This window comes from Oncorhynchus gorbuscha, linkage group LG13, assembly GCF_021184085.1.
Source record: "Oncorhynchus gorbuscha isolate QuinsamMale2020 ecotype Even-year linkage group LG13, OgorEven_v1.0, whole genome shotgun sequence".
Taxonomy (NCBI): Eukaryota; Metazoa; Chordata; class Actinopteri; order Salmoniformes; family Salmonidae; genus Oncorhynchus; species Oncorhynchus gorbuscha.
Genome location: NC_060185.1, coordinates 65,375,794 through 65,397,481, shown reverse-complemented (window position 1 = coordinate 65,397,481; position 21,688 = coordinate 65,375,794). Strand labels below are relative to the sequence as shown.

The window sequence follows — 21,688 nt, the reverse complement described above, 5'->3', positions numbered from 1 at the left end:
ATCACATTCTCAGTGGATCAGAAGTTTACATACACTCAATTAGTAATTGGTAGCATTGTCTTCAAATGGTTTAACTTGGGTCAAATGTTTTGGATAGCCTTCCACAAGCTTCCCACAATAGGTTGGGTGAATTTTGTCACATTCCCCCTGACAGAGCTGGTGTAACTGAGTCAGGTTTGTAAGGCCTCCTTGCTCACATACGCTTTTTCAGTTCTGACCACAAATGTTCTATAGGATTGACGTCAGGGCTTTGATGGCCACTCCAATACCTTGACTTGGTCATTAAGCCATTTTTCCACAACTTTGGAAGTATGCTTGGGGTCATTGTCCATTTGGAAGACTCATTTGCGACCAAGCTTAAACTTCCTGACTGATGTCTTGATGTTGCTACAAAATATCCACATCATTTTCCTACCTCATGATGCCATATATTTTGTGAAGTGCACCAGTCCCTCCTGCAGCAAAGCACCCCCACAACATGATGATGCCACCCCCGTGCTTCACAGTTGGGATGATGTTCTTTATCTTGCAAGCCTCCCCCTTTTTCCTCCAAACATAACAATGGTCGTTATGGCCAAACAGTTATTTTTGTTTCATCAGACATTTCGCCAAAAAGTACAATCTTTGTCCCCATGTGCAGTTACAAACCATAGTCTGGCTTTTTTTAAACGTGGGTTTGGAGCAGTGGCTTCTTCCTTGCTGAGCGGCCTTTACGTTTGTCGATATAGGACTCGTTTTACTGTGGATATAGATACTTATGTACCTGTTTCCTCCAGCATCTTCACAAGGTCATTTTCTGTTGTTCTCTGATTTATTTGCACTTTTTGTACCAAAGAACATTGGAAACAAAGGTTTCTGTACCAAATATTAAGTTCTGCTTTTCTGATGTATCAAATACTTATGTCATGCAATAAAATGCTAATTAATTACTTAATCATACAATGGGATTTTCTGGATTTTTGTTTTAGATTCCGTCTCTCACAGTTTAAGTGTACCTATGATAAAAATTACAGACCTCTACATGCTTTGTAAGTAGGAAAACCTGTGAAATCGGCAGTGTATCAAATACTTGTTCCCCCACTGTATATGTGTGTGTGTGTGTGTGTGTGTGTGTGTGTGTGTGTGTGTGTGTGTTATGTTGTTTGTGCACACACACACACACACACACACACACACACACACACAGTCGTATGAAAAAGCACAGAGGTGCTCTATTTGATCTATCAAATAACTGATGGACACAGTAATATTTCAGTGGTGAAATGAGGTTTATTGGATTAACAGAAAATGTGCAAAAATTTGCATAAATTTGCACCTCAATAGAAAAATCACATCAATATTTAGTAGAGCCTCATTTTGCTAAAATAACACACGCTTCCCATACAGTGTCTGGATGAAGGTATTTTGGACCACACAAAACATCTCCAGTTAGGTTTGACACATGGACACAAACATCCCACAGATTCTCAATGATACAGGTCTGGGGACTGGGATGGCCACACACACTTGTTCCTCTGTATAAACAGCAGTGTTTTGGGTCGTTGTCTTGTTGAAATACACGTAACACACATTCTTCAACACAAGAATCACTGATATTGAGTGGAATATACAACCCTCACTTTAACAAGACACACACACAGCCCCACACACCCCCACACACACACACTTTTGACACACATCTCTACATTACCAAAAGTATTTGGACACCTGCTTGTCGAACATCTCATTACAAAGTAGTGGGCATTAATATGGAGTTGGTCTCCCTTTTGCTGCTTTTTTTCCTCCACTCTTCTAGGAAGGCTTTCCACTAGATGTTGAAACATTGTTGCGGGGACTTCCATTCAGCCACTGGAACATTAGTGATGTTGGGCGATTAGGCCTGGCTCGCAGTTGGGAGTTCCAATTCATCCCAAAGGTGTTCGATGGGGCTGAGGTCAAGGCTCTCTACAGGCCACTCAAGTTCTTCCTCACTGATCTCGACAAACCATTTCTGTATAGACCTCGCTTTGTGCATTGGGGCATTGTCATGCTGAAACCGGAAAGGGCCTTCCCCAAAATGTTGCCACAAAGTTGGAAGCACATAATCATCATTGTATGCTGTAGTGTTAAGATTTTGCTTCACTGGAACTAAGCCGGGACCATGAAAACCGGCCCCAGACCATTATTCCTCCTCCATCTAACTTTACATTTGGCACTACGCATTGGACAGGTAGTGTATCTGCCAATGTTTGGAATCTGCCAAACCCAGATTCATCTTTTATTTATTTATTTCACCTTTATTTAACCAGGTAGGCAAGTTGAGAACAAGTTCTCATTTACAATTGCGACCTGGCATCTGTCGGACTGCCAGATGGTGAAGCATGATTCATGCTCCAGAGTCCAATGGAGGCCCGCTTTACACCACTCCAGCCGACGCTTGGTATTGCACATGGGGCTCTTATGCTTGTGTGTGGCTGCTCGGCCATGGAAACCCATTTCATGAAGCTCCTGACGAACAGTTATTGTGCTTCCACAGGCAGTTTGTAACTTGGTACACAATATGTGCTTCAGCACTCGGCGGTCACATTCTGTGAGCTTGTGTGGCCTACCACTTCGCAGCTGAGCCATTGTTGCTCCTAGATGTTTCCTCTTCACAATAACAGCACTTTTAGTTGACCGGGGCAGCTCTAGCAGGGTAGAAATTTTACAAACTGACATGTTGGAAAGGTAGCATTGTCATGCTGCTTTTTTGTTCTATGTTGCTCTGTCTGTATGCTATGTCTTGCTTCTCCTATGTTGCTCTGCGTGTGCTCACTGCTCAAGGATTCTATATATTGTAATTGTTTTTAATAACCTGCCCAGAGACTGCGGTTGAAAATCAGCCGGCTGGCTAAAACCGGCACTTTTACTGAAACGTTGATTAATGTGCTCTGTAATAATAAAATAAACTCAATAAAATAAAATAAAAACTCAATAGCATGTTGAAAGTTACTGAGCTCTTCAGTAAGACCATTCTACTGGCAATGTCTGTCTATGGAGATTGCATGGCTATGTGCTCAATTTTATACATCTGTCAACAACAGGTGTGGCTAAAATAGCCTATCCATCATATCAAGAATCTGATTAAACAGCATGATCCTTACGCAGGTGGATCTTGTGCTGGGGACAATAAAAGGCCACTCTAAAATGTGCCGTTTTATCTCACAACACTATGCCATAGATGTCTCCAAGTTTCGTGGGAGTGTTCAATTGGCATGTTGACTGCAGGAATGTCCACCAGAGCTGTAGCCAGAGAATGTAATGTTCATTTCTCTACCATAAGCCGCATCCAATGTCGTTTTAGAGATTTCGTCAGTATGTCCAATCGGCATCACAACCGCAGACCATGTGTAACCACACCAGCCCAGGACCTCCACATCCAGCTAATTCACCTGCAGAATTGTCTGAGATCAGCCACCTGGACAGCTGATGAAACTGACAAGTATTTCTATAGGTAATAAATCAGTTTTGTGGCAAAAAACTCAATGCCTATGCCCTCCCAGGGCCACCCATGGCTGTGCTCCTGCCCAGTCATGTGAAATATATATAGACCAGAGCCTAATTCATTTCTTTAAATTGAGTGATTTCCTCAAGTAAAATCATTGAAATTGCTGCAATTTGTGTTTATATTTTTTGACATAAAATACTGTAACATCAACAGAAATTCACCTCAAAATTATTTTAATTCAGGAAATCTATTAAAGTATTCCCACTCATAGAGAGACGTAATCATTTACCAATGTAATCAATATTTTAAATGATCATGTGTTTGTCCAATGCTATACCTATTTGGGCTTCTTCTGTGAATTTGCAGAGTACAAATAATTATAAATTATGTTCAGGTGGCCGGAACATAATCATGACAAAATGTGTTCCACCACTGAATCTAGTTGATGACCCCTGCACTACAGGTACATAGAATATGCTACAGTGACTAGCCTATGTTGAGAGACCCATGACATGGGTGAGTATAGATGACATCCTGTGAATGCAACCTCCCCTCTACACCTCTGGCAGAGTGTTCTGCACCTCTGTGCTGTAGACTCACACTTTCCATGCTGTTAAACAACTCACTCACTCGATCTCTGGAGTGGAATGGTATAAATGACAGCGGGGCTGTGTGGAGTTTTAACCTTTGTACTGCGCTTACCTTTTCTATATATATATATATACACATACACATACGATAGTCAATGAATAGATGTTACTTTACAAAGTAGCTTACCGTCAGCGTTAAGATCTCATATCGTTGTCAAAGCATCATCACGTTATGGTCTGGTAAAGAACCTCTTCCACACATGCCCTGCTCTATTTCCAGTCTGTGGTTTTCCTGCACAGATCTTCTTGCTGTGGTGCATAGTTCTGGAAGGTCACTGTATTACATTTGATGTGAGGGGATGCAAAAGGATGCAGAAGGTTTGAGTGCAAGGCTGCAACTTGGTTTCATAAACTTTGTTGCTCTGTGAGGAACCATAATGCCTCCTTACAAATTGCATGACCTTTGATATGTCTGTAGTGATGTCTCATGCTCTTGATCAGCCTATTTGGTGGTGTTCTTGAGCCAAACAACCAACCATTGGTTTGATCATTACTCTTAGCAACCCACAAAACTGCAGGGAGATGGGGGGGGGGACATGGCCTGTGAAATTAAAGGTTTCACAGGCTGCATCAGTTCCAAGCACTGAGCCGATACTGTATGTGATAAACCAAGTGGAAACTTAGCACAGAGATACTGTATGTGATAAACCAAGTGGAAACGTAGCACAGAGATACTGTATGTGATAAACCAAGTGGAAACGTAGCACAGAGATACGGTTATATGTCATTAAATAATCGAGAACGTTTTCAATAAAAAATAATTTATTATCTATACAGACACCATACGTCACAATAAATACACAGTCATTGCCATATTCCTAGTAATTCATATTAATATCTAACATCGTAGGGCTGGGATACTAAGTTATCCAATCAACAGCAATTAAGTTCCAGGGATTTGTGGGTTTCACCATGGGCTTGGTAAGAAAATGTATATTTTTTAATTGATCTAGTCCAGATATTCCCAAACTGGGGGGTTACGCCAAATACAAATGTGATTCACTTTCTTTTTTTAATGTATTATTATATTTAAAAAACTTCCCATTTTCAAACAGTCTGTTTATATTTTCCAATGGTGCTATACATTTGGGTGAGTTTTTTCTCTCTCCTGAGTAGCCTCGTTTCACTGCCAAAAATAAAATTAAACCATCTAGTGTTCAGCAAAATAACAACACAATGTCAAATACAGGTAGCCTAGTCAAATAATTAACATCCAATCGCATTAACCGTTACTCTCTTGCGGGAATTCCACTAACGATCCGTATGCAGCCAAACGTAGCTGCTGCTCATGTTGGTATCTGTACTGATGGCGCAAAAGCCATGACAGGGAGACGTAGTGGAGTGGTAACGCACGTGCAAGCAGTTGTTCCCGATGCCACTTGGGTACACTGCAGCATCCACCAAGAGGCTCTTGGTACCAAGGGAATGCCTGACAGCTTGAAAGATGTTTCGGAAACTACAGTGAAAATGGTTAACTTTGTTAAAGCAAGGCCCCTGAACTCTTGTGTATTTTCTGCACTATGCAATGATATGGGCAGCGACCAAGTAATGCTTTTACAACATACTGTGCTGGTTATCAAGGGGCAAAGTATTGACACATTCTTTTGAATTAAGAGACGACCTTAAAGTTTTCTTTACTGACCATAATTTTCACTTGTCTGACCTCTTGCATGATGACGAGTTTCTCATATGACTGGCCTATCTGGTGATGTTTTTTCTCGCCTGAATGATCAGAATCTAGGACTGCAGGGACTCTCTGCAACTATATTCAATGTGCGAGAAAAAAATTGAGGCTATGATTAAGAAGTTGGAGCTCTTCTCTGTCTGCATTAACAAGGACAACACACAGGTCTTTCCATCATTGTATGATTTTTTTGTGTGCAAATAAACTCAAGCTTATGGACAATGTCAAATGTGATTGTAGCTGAGTGAGTGCACAATTACATAGGTACTTTCCCAAAATGGATGACACAAACAACTGGATTCGTTATCCCTTGCCCTGCCTCCAGTCCACTTACCGATATCTGAACAAGAGAGCCTCATCGAAATTGCAGCAAGCGGTTCTGTGAAAATTGAATTTAAATCAGAAGCCACTGCCAGAGAATCCTGCCTTGGCAAGTCGTGCTGTTAAGACACTGATGCCCTTTGCAACCATGTACCTATGTGAGAGTGGATTCTCGGTCCTCACTAGCATGAAAACTAAATACAGACACATACTGTGTGTGGGAAATGATTTAAGACTGAGATTCTCTCCAGTACAACCCAACATTGCATAGTTATGTGCATCCTTTCAAGCACACCCTTCTCATTAACCTGTGGTGAGTTATTCACAATTTCCGATGAACAAATACGGTTTTATATGTAAGATGGTTAAATAAAGAGCAAAATGATTGATTATTATTATTTATGCTCTGGTCCTATAAGAGCTTTGTGTTACTTCCCATGAGCTGGGTTGTGACAAAAACTCACACTAATTCTTATGTTTAATAAATGTATCGTATAGTGTGTGTGTGGCAGGCTTAGAACGATGGCAACAAACGCAAAAAACAACATTTGAGAGTCCGCTGACCCTGGTGCTAGAGGGGGTCCGCAGCTGGAGGTTGAATGTTTGAAGCGGTATGGGACTATAGAAAGTTTGGCAACCACTGGTCTAGTCCATGTTTAGATCCATTTAGGAGATTTGTATTCAGTCCTGTCCCACTCACATGGCCTGGATTCCATTCATCGCTCCAAAAACAGGCCCAATCCAAAGTCACGTAGTCCATCATCTCCATACTGTAGGCAATGTCCATTGTGATGACCAGCCTACAGCTTGTACAATCCAAAGGTGGTAGTCCCCTCCTCATAGTTGACTAGGCTGGGGTCCGTCACCCACACACTAAGCTGATCGTCTGGCTCCAGACGGAACACTCCTCCCTGGAAAGCTGTACACACGTCTGTATGGTCCTGGTCCCCCAGGCTGCAGTAGGCTGTCATCAGGTCTTTCTCCTCTCCCGTCTCCCCCTTCCTCAGCTTCACCCGGCTGGCCAGAGGGGTTTTGGGGTGCCATTTGGAGAAAGCCACCTGGGAGTAGATGTTGTAGTCTCCAGGCTGCAGCACCTTCAGCCAGCTGGACATGTAGTATTGGACGTTCTTCCGCACTGAGTGCCCTATGTTCCACTCCAGATACTTTGCTGTTAAAGCAGACAATTTACATGTTGAAGTGCATTTCAAAACCTTATACTGAAACTCTTATATCTTGTAGGAACATAGGCCACTATGTTCCTACAAAACAAACCTAGAATTATAGTGGTAGGTAACATCTCTTACTTGGGGGTGTACCAGAAACGGGTTGCTTTACTATCATGCGTGCCATGGCTCCATACGAGGGCCCATCCCCAGTGAGTTTAGCAGCTGAAACAGAACAGACAAACAGTTAAGTCTTCACCCTCTCAGAAGAGAAGGTTCTCTGCTGACAGAAGGTGAGCTTGGTAGAGTAGCAAGTCAAGCAAATTATACATGCATAGATGCTATAAAAGATTTGAACATACCTCTTCCTTCCTCTTGTGAGACCTTGAGCGGAGAGACAGGAGAGCACAGCATTGCTTAATCATATGTTAATACTGCATGTTTTTTCTTCTACAAAATGTACTCATGAAACCTCCGATATCTTTTAATTTGAGTCTCGGCAACCTCGGCCTACCTTTGCCAGGATGCTTTTGTATTTCTCCACAAGCTTCTTACAGTCCAGCACTGACTGGATGTCTTTCTCACACTCTTCAAGTCTCTTCAGGATGATCATATCATCCAGGTACTTGCTGTCAAGGTCCTTGTGATACTGAGCCCCAACAAAAGCAGGAATAAACGTTAACTCTATTCTAGCTAAATGTATCTTAATATCAGCACTGCTTAAGAATGATCATATGTCAGTCTTTCAAATCAAATCTTATTTGTCACATACACATGGTTAGCAGATGTTAATGCGAGTGTCGCGAAATGCTTGTGCTTCTAGTTCCGACAATGCAGTAATAACCAACGAGTAATCTAACCTAACAATTCCACAACTACTACCTTATACACACAAGTGTAAAGGGATAAAGAATATGTACATAAAGATATATGAATGAGTGATGGTACAGAACGGCATAGGCAAGATGCAGTAGATGGTATGGAGTACAGTATATTCATATGAGATGAGTAATGTAGGCTAGGTTCGCATCAGGACAATCTCTTGAAACGTTAGGACTAAGCGGTGGTTGTGTACGAGCTGTTTCTGAATGTATCTGTTGACGTTTTTATTCGGATCCTGTGAAGTTTCCTGAGACCCCCTGTGCTTGAAGAATAAATAGGCCTAGGTTTTCACTGAAATATTTTTATGTTGAAAAGATACTCTGCATTAAACCCCATCGCTCTTTGAAGAGTGAAGATATCCAAGAGGTCTTTCTCACGTGTAATCAAACAACATCCCGCTCTAAGACACCCCAGGATAGATTTCCGCTATATAACATACTTATTATACATAACTAAATGAATACATTTATATCATTCCCACTCACACGCACATTCTTGAGAATATTTTAAAATTAAACTTGAGGAAAATAGGCCTACTCTCTTCATAATATATATATATATTTAAAGTAAGTACAGTGAAACATGTTATTCTCAAATAGGCTGCATAACAAAAGTAAACTTGTATCCAAGATCTATGATAGTTCTGAACTTGGCACTAAGAAACTTTGCCCAACACCAATGAACCTGAACGTTAGACCCACTAGACGTTTAAATAACCGTGTCTATATATTTAAAGAGAGGTGAGTTCGTACCTTGTTGTCCGTGTGGTACAGGTAGGCGAATCCCCCCAGTAGCAGAACCATTTGAAGCACTATCATGCCAATGAGAAACCTGAGAAGAGGCTTGCTGTGGCCTGGTCCTGGTGCCGACATGACAGAGCCTAGCCGTGGGGGGAATAGGTGGCGGAGGCATGCTGGTCTGGTAAGTGTTGATCATGGTGGTCCAGAGGGATCTAGATACAGAGAGGAGAGATCTGAACAGCTACTGTCAGTTGTCACTAACTAGTGTATTTTTCTGAGTTCACTTCCTGGAATCTCTCAACTTTAAGAGGTGTGTGTGTGTGTGTCTCTGAATGCATGTGTGTGTCTGTACAGTGTGTATGACTTGAAGGCATCAACCCCTCCCCCAAAAATATAATTTTATTCTTCACATGCTTCTTAAACAACAGGTGTAAACAGTGAAATGCTTACTTGCAAACAATGCAGAGAGAGAAAAACAACCCTGTTTTACATTTAGTGTTCATTCCTTGACCTTTCACCTGTTGGTTTCTCAAGTCCATGTTTCCCCAAGAATTAATTCCAAACAGTTCCCTTCTTAAAGTGGTTGGTGTGTGATATGATAACAGCATATCAGAAATGCCCATGAAAAACTCCCAAAGAATTGTTTGGATGTTGCGCAATCAATGAATTTTCTGAGCAAGGTATTGTGGCCGAAATGTGTCCATGTAACCGAAGAAAAATGCAACCAGTGTAAAAACACATCTACCCAGCAAACGGGATGCCCTGGGGAAATTCGGTAACGTCCTAAAAACGTCCTCGGGACAAACTGGGAACTAGACAAAACCTCCAGGGGACCATGAGACAACATCCTGAAGACTTTAGGCGACCATCATGATTCACAGTGGACAACATAACCAGCTGAAACTTTACACCACTGAATTAGTCGATCGGATGCAATCCAAAACAATAGACAAAAGCAGTGTCTATGCGCATTTTAACTGTGTCATCAAATTGGTGTTAAGTGGAAATCAGCCCCTCTTTCATCTACAGGTGCTCCAAAACCCACACTGTTTGCCCTGGTTACAGAAAGAGGTTTCACATTTGACACGTCAATGTACACTCATTTAATAGTCTACTTATTTGATGCATTGCTTTCTTTCTACCGTAGCAAGACTTCAGTGAGGGGCTGTGGGCACAGTCAACCCCTGTGGCCTGCCTTGAAACAGACCTCAAAGAGGTGACGACAACCTTTTAGACCCTGATGGCTTGATGGCCTGCAGTTGTGAAGTTTTTTGTGTTTTTTACATGACAGATGTTTGTTCTTCTCACCCATATGTATAAACATATTTAAATTATGCAAATACAAAGACACTTTCTTTCTCTCTTATCTCTATTCTCACACACACACACACACACACACACACACACACACACACACACACACACACACACACACACACACACACACACACACACACACACACACACACACACACACACACACACACACACACACACACACACCCTAACCGTAGACCCTAAACCAAACCCCTAATTCTAACCCTAACACCTGAACCTAAAATATGGGGACAGGCAAAATGTATAGTCCTTGTTTTACTATTCTTGTGGTAAAAACACAAACACAAACGCTCTCTCTAACTTTTTACTTTATGAATCTTCTACTGTATGTCTATGCAGCACCTGTGTCATCATTGGCAGGATAAGCCAATTAGAGACTCAAATGTATTTTTACACCAGCGCTTGGAATGAGCATCTTTTGACATTTGCGCTAATTCAAACCTTAATTATGTCATTCAATTTGGGGGAAAACATTTAGCTGCCTTTTGCTAAACATTTAGCAGCCATCAGGAGAGAAAATGACTGTGCTTGTACTACAGGCACCTTAATGAGAGGTAGGCTACTTGAAACACACTCGAGTCTTAAATTCCTTCTCTAAAAGCCAATACAAGCAGGACGCTAACACCTGGATCAGAATCTGACTTCCCCCATGGAACCAAGGTTATAGAGAAAGAATTAACATGTTCTACTTGGTTCTTCCGGAAATTGTACCCCTGGGTGCAAATGACACTTCTCTCCATCAGCATGAGAGGGCAGGACAGGGCAGGTATCATGACTCATACATCATTTTTTTATGTAACCTTAATTGACTTGCCTAGTTCAATAAAGAACCAATTCAAACTTACAATGACGGCCTACCGGGTTAACTGCCTTGTTCAGAGGCGGAACAACAGATTTTACCTTGTCAGCTAGGGGATTCCATCCAGCAACCTTTCAGTTAATGGCCCAACACTCTAACCACTACACTACCTGCCGCCCCAGGCTGGCATATATGACTATTTCTCTCTCACACCCTTTCTCACTTAGACACACATACACACACGTGCACACATGCACACTCCTACACACTCTTACAGGGTACAGGAATCACGATGTGGAACTTAGAGAAGGGGAAGACTATGGTCAAGTTGGGAGTTTCTCAGACAATAATCTTTCCATTTACTAATTCTATTGAGTCAAGCAGTTTCCATAGAATGTCAACACGTGTCATCTGCCGGCTCATTTGGAGTGTTAGGCTGCGTCCTAAATGGCAACCTATTCCCTTGATAGTGCACTCATATTGACTAGTGCCTTTGTCAAAAGTAGAGCACTATGAAAAGAATAGGGTGACATTTGAAAAGCAGACATAGAGGATGTCTTGGGTTGACATTCACTCTGCACTAGCAGTAACAGAGGACTTTAGACAAACTAGAAATAAAATAAACTTTTATTTTCATAATGCACATTGCTAAGCAGAGAAATGACACACAATTTGGAGTGTCCCATTACTGAACGCAGCATTGGCAACAGTTTTAAAACTACAAAAAAACTGTCTTGGCGTCAGCTTGTTTATGTGAAAACTTGAATTAAAATCATATCTGAACAATGTCATGTACTTCAACAATACTGAGACTAATATTTAAGCATATTTACACACAGACTGGCAAGCTGTCCTGCAATACACAACTGCCCAAGCAATACATTCTACAGTATAGGCATCCAACCGTAAGTTACTTCAGAGGGTAGTGCGTACGGTCCAGTACATCACTGGGGCCAAGCTTCCTGCCATCCAGGACCTATATACTAGGTGGTTTCAAATGGCCACCGGGACTATTTACATTGACCCCCCCTGTTGTTTTTACACTGCTGCTACTCGCCGTTTATTATCTATGCATAGTCACTTTACCCCTACTTACATGTACAAATTACGTCAACTAACCTGTAACCCCACACATTGACTCGGTACCACCTTTATATAGCCTCATTGTTGTTATTTTATTGTTACTTTTTATAACATGTTTTATTTTATTTAGTAAATCTTTTCTTAACTTTATTTCTTGAACTGTATTGTTGTTAAGGGCTTGTAAAGTAAGCATTTCACGGTATGGGCTACACCTGTTGTATTCGGTGAATGTGACCAAATACATTTGGATTTGATTTGATTTTGAGAGTTATAACAAAACAAAAAAAACACTTAGCCACATAACATCTCAGTAATATGACGTAGGGCTTCTAGTGGTGTAAGTACTAATCTCTCTGGTGGCATGCCACTCTTAAGTGAGGGCCGCATTCTAACTTGAAATCCATGTGCTTACCTTAGGCTGGCATTAAAAGCAAAAGATGCGAGTCTGACATAAGGCTAGGTTGAGGATGAAGATACAAGGCTAGAGCTACATTTTAAGGTTATAGTTCAAGTTAGGTTGAAATTAAGGTAAGAGCAAGAGCTACAGTGGATGTAAAAATGGACATCACAGTTCAATTAACCCAGAGTGTCATGTAATTCCAACGGGATTCTGGGTAGAACAGTCCCAATGGTGCCCTCAGTTCAAGTGAACATGAGCCTGTATACTGGTATTCACACCCCTTGACTTTTTACACAGTTTGTTGTGTTGAAATGTGGGATTAAAATGGATTTATCCATGGATTTATCTACACAAAATACTCTTAATGTCAAAGTGAAAGAACACTTCAACATTTGGAGAAAAACAAACCACTATCTTGATTAGAGAAGTATTCAAACCCCTGAGTCAATACATGTTTGAATCACCTTTGGTAGCGATTACGGCTGTGAGCCTTTCTGACAGAACATTCAGGTAGCCTAAAGCGTCTAGCTGAACGAGTGTGCTCGTATTCTCCTTTAAAAGTCCTTCGCTTTAAATAAGAGGAAAAAGCGGCAATTAGTATACACTTCCTCAAAATAATCTGAATTAATCTAAAATAACTCAAGAAATCTGTCAAATGTGTATGTTTTCGCAGAGGAGATCTGCAGTATTGCTCAATGAAAACATCTGCATGAAAACGAGTCGTCTGTCGTTGAATGACAAAGACTTTATTGAAGAATCCCTTCCGTTGACCAATCACCGACGATGGGGCGTAGACTTTGACTCCGAACTTCGGCTTGCCTCTGCCTTGTAGAATCCAAGGCAGAGTTCCCTAGATGGCTGGGGACACAACTGATGGGTCGTGACCAGTTCCTCTTGGTTAAAGGCTTAAGACTGGGTTGACTTTGCTCACAAAGGAATTCAAAGGTTCCACAGGAGAATGCAGGTGGCTATCTTTTCTCTGAGCCTCTCTCACCTCAAGAGTGTGGTTCCCCCAGCCCAATAAAGGAGGTTCTCAAGGGGTGTAGTGGACCACCAGAGACATGGTGCGCCGTTCGCTCCGCAGGCCACACAGGGGGGCATTGCTGGGGCTCCTGTAGCTCTCGGTGTGTGGGGAGCAAAGAGAGGGCTGTTTTTGGGCCAGAGAAATGAAAGGGGTTTACCGGGGGTTGCGTTCTCCTCTCTGCTGCTCTGCTGGGTGTTAAAGCCGTACACAGACTGGGGCTCCCCTCTGTATCTCACAAAGGCTACGAAGCATCTGTAAAACTGACACACACACACACACACACACACACACACACACACACACACACACACACACACACACACACACACACACACACACACACACACACACACACACACACACACACACACACACACACACACACACACACACACACACACACACACGAGTCACTTTGAGTATAAATCTCACTCTCACACACTGAGGTCGATAGCATTTGACACAACAGTCAGATGACATCGGACAGATATGGCAGCTCTGCTTCTAGCTCCTAAGCAACTGTGTTAGTTGCTTTTGGATATCAGAGCGGCGGTAACTCACCAGCATTACGACCAGGAATACGACTTTCCCGAATTGGATCCTTTGTTTGTACCCCCCAGGGCAATTTAACTTATTCCAGAGGCTACTCCAAAACACCGCCAGCAGAGAAGAGGTATTCGGAGTGGACTTCTAATCAGACTCCAGAGGCGTGCACACCATCCACCTCTTCAGAGTATATTAATAATATTCAGTCTCTGGATAATAAAAGTAGACAAGCTCAGGGTGAGGATCTCCTTCCAGAGAGACATCGGGGATTGTAACATACGCAGCTTCACAGAAACATGGCTCTCTCGGGATATACTGTCCCCTTCCATTCAGCCATCTGGGTTCTTAGTACATCGCATCAGACGGGAATAAAAAATAAAAGACTCTCCCGGGAAGAAGAAAGGCAGGGGTGTATGTTTCATGATTAACCCTCCTTTCTGCAAATCTGATCACGACTCCATTTAGCTCCTCCCATCCAATAGGCAGAAACTCAAACTGGAAGTACCCATGCTAAGGTCTATTCAACGCTGGTTCGACCAATCGCAATCCATGCTTCAAGATTGTTTTGATCACACAGACTGGGATATGTTCAAAACTGAAAGCGCAAACCACCGCATTTAATCATGGCAAGGTGACTGGGAATATGGCTGAATACAAACAGTGTAAGTATTCCCTCTGTAAGGCAATCAAACAGGCAAAACGTCAGTACAGAGACAGTGGAGTCACAATTCAACAGCTCAGACACGGGACGTATGTGGCAGGGTCTACAAACAATCACGGACTACAAATGGTACACCTGCCACGTTGCTGACACCGACGTCTTGCTTCCGGACAAGCTAAACACCTTCTTCGCCCACTTTGAGGATAACACAGGGCCACCGACGTGGCCGTCTCCCAAGGACTGTGGGTTCTCCTTCTCCGTGGCTGAAGTGAGTAAGACATTTAAGCGTGTTAACCCTCGGAAGGCTGCCGGCCCAGACAGCATCCCTAGCCGTGTCCTCAGAGCATGAGCAGACCAGCTGGCTGGAGTGTTTACGGACATATTCAATCTCTCCCTATCCCAGTCTGCTGTCCCCACTTGCTTCAAGATGTCCACCATTGTTCCTGTACCCAAGAAAGCAAAGGTAATTGAACAAAATGTGACTATCGCCCCGAGGCACTCACTTCTGTCATCATGAAGTGCTTTGAGAGGCTAGTTAAGGTTTATATCACCTCTACCTTACCTGACACCCTAGACCCACTTCAATTTGCTTATTGCCCAATAGGTCCACAGACGATGCAATCGTCATTGCACTGCACACTGCCCTATCCCATCTGGACAAGAGGAATACCTATGTAAGAAATGCTGTTCATTGACTATAGCTCAGCTTTCAAAACCATAGAGCTCTCCAAGCTCATCATTAAGCTCGGGGCCCTGGGTCTGAACCCCGCCCTGTGCAACTGGGTCCTGGACCTCCAAATGGGCCGCCCCCCTGGGTGGTGAAGGTAGGAAACAACACCTCCACTTTGCTGATCCTCGACACAGGGGCCCCATAAGGGTGCGTGCTCAGCCCCCTCCTATGCTCCCTGTTCTCCCATGACTGCGTGGCCAATCGTCAAATTTGCTGACAACACAACAGTAGTAGGCCTGATTATCAACAATGACGAGATAGCCTACAGGGAGGAGGTGAGGGCCCTGGGAGAGTGGTGCCAGGAAAATAACCTCTCACTCAATGTCAACAAAACAAAGGAGCTGATCATGGACTTCAGGGAAATAGCAGAGGGAGCACGCCCCTATCCACATCGAAAGAACCGCAGTGGAGAAGGTGGAAAGCTTCAAAGATCCTTGGCATACGCATCACTGACCATCTGAAATGGTCCACTCACACACAGTGTGGTGAAGAAGGCACAACAGCTTGGCCCCCCAAAACCCTCAAACTTTTACAGATGTGCAATTGAGAGCATCCTGTCGGGCTGTATCACCGCCTGTTAGGGCAACTGCACCGCTCGCAACTGCAGGGTGGTGCAATCTGCCAAATGCATCCCCGGGGGCAAACTACCTGCCCTCCAAGATACCTACAGTACCCAATGTCACAGGAAGGCCAAAAATATCATCAAGGACATCAACCACCCAAGCCATGGCCTGTTCACCCCGCTATCATCCAGAAGGTGAGGTCAGTACAGTTGCATCAAAGCTGGGACCGAGAGACTGAAAAACAGCTTCTATTTTAAGGTCATTAAATAGCTATCACTAGCCAGCTTCCACCCCGTTACGTAAACCTGCACCTTAGAGGCTGCTGCCCTATAAAAATAGACTTGGAATCACTGGCCACTTTAATAATGTAACACTAGTCACTAATAATGTTTAAATAATATTTACATACTGATTTTACTCATCTCATATGTATATATACTGTATATGTATATATATATATATATACTATATATGTATATATACTGTATATATACTCTATTCTACTGTAGTCAATGCCACTCCAACATTGCTCAATCTAGTATTTATACATTTCTTAATTCAATTCTTTTACTTTTAGATTTATGTGTATTGTTGTGAATTATTTTTAGATACTACTGCACTGTTAGGAACACAAGCATTTCGCTACACCCGCAATAACAACTGCTAAATAGGTGTATTTGGCCAATAACATTTGATTTGATCAAACTCATCCAAAGAAAGCTATGTGGTCTCAGAGCATTTCATATTATTCTGTATGTAAATCAGAGACACTCCATTTAGTATGATAGGTTTCGTGTGTTCATTTGTGGATGTCCATCATCCATTCCGTATGTTATGAATTACAATTCATATTATATGTTAAGAATTTGCTAAATGTGCAATTTAAAAAACATTATGAATTCCAACTTTTTGTGGATAACATTTGGGGTAAGGTTAGGAGTTAGCTAACATGCAAAGTAGCTAAAACATAGTAAGTAGTTAAAGTAGCTAATTAGCTAAAATGATCAAGTTTTCTGTGATGAGATTTGAACAGTAACCTTCTGTCTTATGTCACCATACCAAACATAGCATCATACTAATTTGAGTGTCCCAGATTTACATGTTATGTCTAGTCTATGAGACCAGGTTGCATAAAGAGAGCATAAAGTGACCTAGTTTGCTAGTTTGTGTTCTCTATTAAAATTGTCAAAATAAGTCTTCGTAGTAGTGGAGGCTGCTGAGGGGAAAACGGCTCATAATAATGCCCGGAACGGAGCAAATGGAATGGCATTAAACACATGTTTGATGTACTTGATACCATTCCACTAACTCCGGTCCAACCACTATCACAAGTTCGTCCTCCCCAATTAAGGTACCACCAACCTCCTGTGGTGTGTTGATACTTGACACCTCTTCTTGGTTCAAGTGCCCCGAGAGAGGACAGATGGGATGTAAGGTAGCTGCCAAACTAAATATGTCAGCTGGCCTGATCTTACTGTAAGTGGCATAGGTAGTATCTATGAGGCAGAGGACGATGAGAGGTGCAAAGTAATTACTGGTAGTCTGTGTCCTCACAATACTGTGTCCCCACAATGACAGGAGTTTAGGGTGTCACTGTCAGTAGTCCTTGTGGGGATGTTAGCAGTGTCCCTTCACCCAGTCCCTCTCTGCTCCTCACTGACAGGTTGGCTGTCACAAGCACTTGAACCCCCATTTATTAATTTTATCAACTGAGCTCTCATAACAAAATACATGATTAGCCTGTCAAGCTAAAGTAATAATGTCCATGAACGTGAAATAGAGTATTTAGCAAAAACATCATGTCAACATGTTAGGACATACCTCTAAAATGAAAACCTCAATGATATCCTTAGTATGGACTCTGGGGGCCGTGTGTGATTGTCTTTCTGGCCTCACATGCCAGGTTTGAAAAATTAAAGGAGAGCCGCACACTCTAGGAGCTCAGATGCAATAATTTAATAACCTAATTACCAACGTTTCGAGAGACAAGCTGTCCTCATCAGGGTATAATGACAAACACTGCGGGGTGACTAGTTTATATAGTGTCAAAGGACACACACAGGTGTCTGTAATCATGGCCGGGTGTGGCCTGATATCATTGGTTGATTGTCAGATATAAAAAATAACATACCACAAACATGAATGGATAGCATACTATCCATAGATACAATTTGGCTGCATAAGCCTACAAACATTTACAACAGCAAAATCACAAGAATGGCTTCAGATCAAAGTCTACGTTAAGACCGAGAGAGCAAGGGTCTTTAAATGAAAGATCCAGGCAGCCTCTCGTTTAACAATAGATTGTCGAGGTCACCCCCTCTCCAAGGGAGGGTGACATGTTCGATGTCGATATAACATCCATTTAAGGGAATACTTTTTCTCCCCTAATAGTGATATTTCTACTGAACATGTAGGTTTCGCACCTGCACATACTCCGACTCCTTTTAGAAGTAGGTGTTATATTGTACCTCCATCCAATCACAATCACTCTATTGAGACGTATTGCAGACTCGTTGACAAATATGTTGTTCATCTCCTTAAGAACAAACAAGAGTACATATCTTTCCATCATTTACCTAAGGAATGAAAAACAAGCTTTGCTTGATTTACAATCCGATACGTCAGTCCTTACCCGCCCTGCTGATAAGGGGGGGTTGGTTGTACTCATGGATAGGACAGTTTATGTAAATGAGTGTCATAGACAACTGCTTGACAAGTGACCCCACTGCCCAATTTCAGAACAATACCTTTACTGTCCTACATGGGTATTTCAGTTCTGGTCTGATAGCTAAAAGGTCTTGTTCTTTTTTGGTTATTCAACACCCTAAAATTGCTACTTTTTATACTTTGCCGAAATTACACAAGAATGTTACAAAACCTCCTGGGCGCCCTATTGTAGCGGCCCTTGATGCAGTAACGGCCCCTCTATCGACTTTTGTTGACTTTTTTACTAGACCACCCGCAGAACAGCTCCCCTCCTTTGTGAAGGACACCAGCAGTGTGATCTCTATTACTGAATCTCTTGATCTCTCCCTGACAATACTTTGTTAGTTACTTTTGATGTCGAGTCGTTATACACAAATATTCCCCACGAGGTCGGTATTGAAGCTGTTACATTTTCTTCTGCAACGTGACCCAAATGAACTAACTTCCATTGCAGGCATTATAACATTGTCTGAAATAGTACTCTCACACACAACTACTTCATGATAATAAATGATTTCTTTATTCATATGAAGGGTACTGCTATGGGATCCCCCATGGCTCCTAACTATGCTAATTTGTACGTGGGTTACATGGAGAAACAGTCCATTTTCATACCTCTCAAAAATGTTTTCCTACTAACATCATTAATTGGAAACGATACATTGATTATATTTTTGTTCTATGGAGGGGTGATGCAAAACAGCTCCAGGCATTTCATGCTTTTCTTAACTCTTGTTCTGAGCATCTGAGATTTACTATGCAGTCTGACACGTCAAATCAGTTTCCTGATCTTGTGTGAGGATAATGTTCTATACACTGATCTTTACAGGAAACCTACTGATCGTAACAGTTCGTAGAGGGCTGAAAGTTGTCACCCGCATCCCTTGAAAAACAGTTTGCCCTACAGCCAATTCTGTCAAATCAAAAGACTTTGCAAAAAACTAAATCAGATTTAGACAGAAATATGGCTGAGAAGCAAAGTGAAAGATTAGTGGAATCTGTGTGGGTTGCTGGACAGGTAGGATGACTGACAGTGAAGGTGAACAGGTGGTCACGTGTCAGGTGACAGAGGAATGTATGAGACTGAGGCAGGAATTCCTTTAACCATAAAGTGGTATATTTACTGGTAGTCTGTGCTGCATCACAAAGGAAACAAATAACATGTATACAATCAAATTAATAATCAAAGATCAAATCATAGCAGTCATTATTAACAATTCACATTACACAATATGTTTGAAGCGTGCGCTCCAAGCCGCGCTCCGCGGTGATAACTATAAACAATAACTGAATGGCCCACTCTCCCGATCACCACAGATCATTCAGATGAAAGGTAAGAGTCGGTGGACTTACGTGGATTCATGGACGCACAGAACTTCTGGATCAGATGGATTTAGGGAAGAGAAAGCAGCGAGATCAGGCGATGGCAATTTCCTCCTTTTATAGAGTTGAGATCTGTAGGACATTTCCACCTGACCTAATTAAAGCGCCCCTGGCCCAGCTGAGTAAATGGCAATTAATTAAAGGAGTATTCCACCAACTTCATGGGCCTTTTCTACAGCCACCCTGGAAATTTGTTAATTTCCACATTCCTCAAAAGGCTCATTGCTCCCCATCCTCTGTCATCTCAGGGAGAGGAATCAGTCGGGCAACTGGCCGGATATATGTCCGGTTCTTCACCTGGATTTCCACTGATCTAACACGACCATCGGTCCCAGGCATGGTCTTAGTTATACGGCCCACCGGCCAGGAGGCTCGAGGCAGCTGAGGGTCCACCATCATTACTACTTGGCCAGTTTCCAGGCTGGCCATTTCTCTCCGCCATTTCCCTCTGTGCTGTAGACTTGGTAGGTAATCCCGAATGAATCGGGCCCAAAAATGGTCAGCTAAGATTTGGCTGTGTCGCCACCGGCGTCTGCCTACGAGGTTGGTATCAGCATACATGGCTTGAGGAAGTGACGCATCTCGACGTCCCATCAAGAGCATATTCGGTGTAACCGGATCGGGGTCAGCGATGTCTGCAGAGAGATATCCCAAGGGTTTGGAGTTCAGAATCCCTTCCACCTCTATCAGGACAGTCCTCAAGACAGTTTCAGTGACAGTTTGGTCCCCTTGTACGACTCGTAAGGCCGTCTTTACAGATTTGATCTCTCGCTCCCATGTTCCTCCAAAATGAGGAGCGCCTGGAGGGTTAAATTTGAATGAGATTTGTTGGTCCATCAGCTGATCCTGGAAGCTGGGTTCCATGGCTTTGAAGGCTTCCTCCAACCTGGCTTCTCCTGCCTTGAAGTTCGTACCTCTGTCAGCCAGGATCTCGTAGGGTTTCCCCCGTCGGGAGATAAACCGCCGTAGGGCCATGAGGAAGGCTTCCGTATCCAAACTCTCCAGTAGGTCCAGGTGGACACATCTGGTTGTCATACACTTGAATAGAATGCCCCAGCGCTTTTCCACACGACGACCTAACTTGATCATCAAGGGGCCGAAGCAATCTACTCCTGTTGACCAGAAGGGTGGTTTAAGGAGGCGCAAGCGAGCAGGGGGTAAATCTGCCATTTTGGGCACCGTAGCTCCGGCCCGCCATCTCTGACATTCTACGCAGGCGTATTGGTGCTTACGAATGGCTCCTCGTCCTCCAATTATCCAGTACTTCCGCCTCATCTCCCCATAGACCCTCTCTGGCCCTGGGTGGAGAAGCCGCTCATCATAACTCTTGATGAGGAGCCTGGTAAGAGGGTGTCTGGAGTCGAGGATAATTGGGTGGATAGCATCTGGGTCCAAAACCTCCGCTTGGCGCAGCCTCCTCCGACTCTGATCACTCCAAGGATTGGATCATATTCTGGGGCAAGAGAGAGAAGACGGCTGCCCTTAGCCACTTCCCTACCGGCTTTCAGAGCTTTTAACTCCTCAGGGAAGCTAACTGCTTGTGCTT

The 21,688-nt window shown here is 42.8% G+C and overlaps 2 protein-coding genes across 2 annotated transcripts in view; both read right to left on the bottom strand.

The window, feature by feature from the left end:
- Positions 1-6,433: 6,433 nt before the first annotated feature.
- LOC123994201 (CD40 ligand-like) lies at positions 6,434-9,102 on the bottom strand. The gene is given in 6 exon segments (XM_046296734.1): positions 6,434-7,289; positions 7,426-7,509; positions 7,647-7,668; positions 7,799-7,933; positions 8,919-9,059; positions 9,061-9,102. Coding segments are annotated over 6 exon segments (792 nt in total). The 3' UTR covers positions 6,434-6,921.
- A 4,457-nt stretch (positions 9,103-13,559) lies between these two features.
- LOC123992352 (opsin-3-like) overlaps positions 13,560-21,688 on the bottom strand; it is a 39,658-nt gene continuing 31,529 nt past the window's right edge. Inside the window, exon 4 of the mRNA XM_046293503.1 lies at positions 13,560-13,673. Coding sequence (XP_046149459.1) covers positions 13,560-13,673 — 114 coding nt within the window. The remainder of the gene's footprint in view (positions 13,674-21,688) is intronic.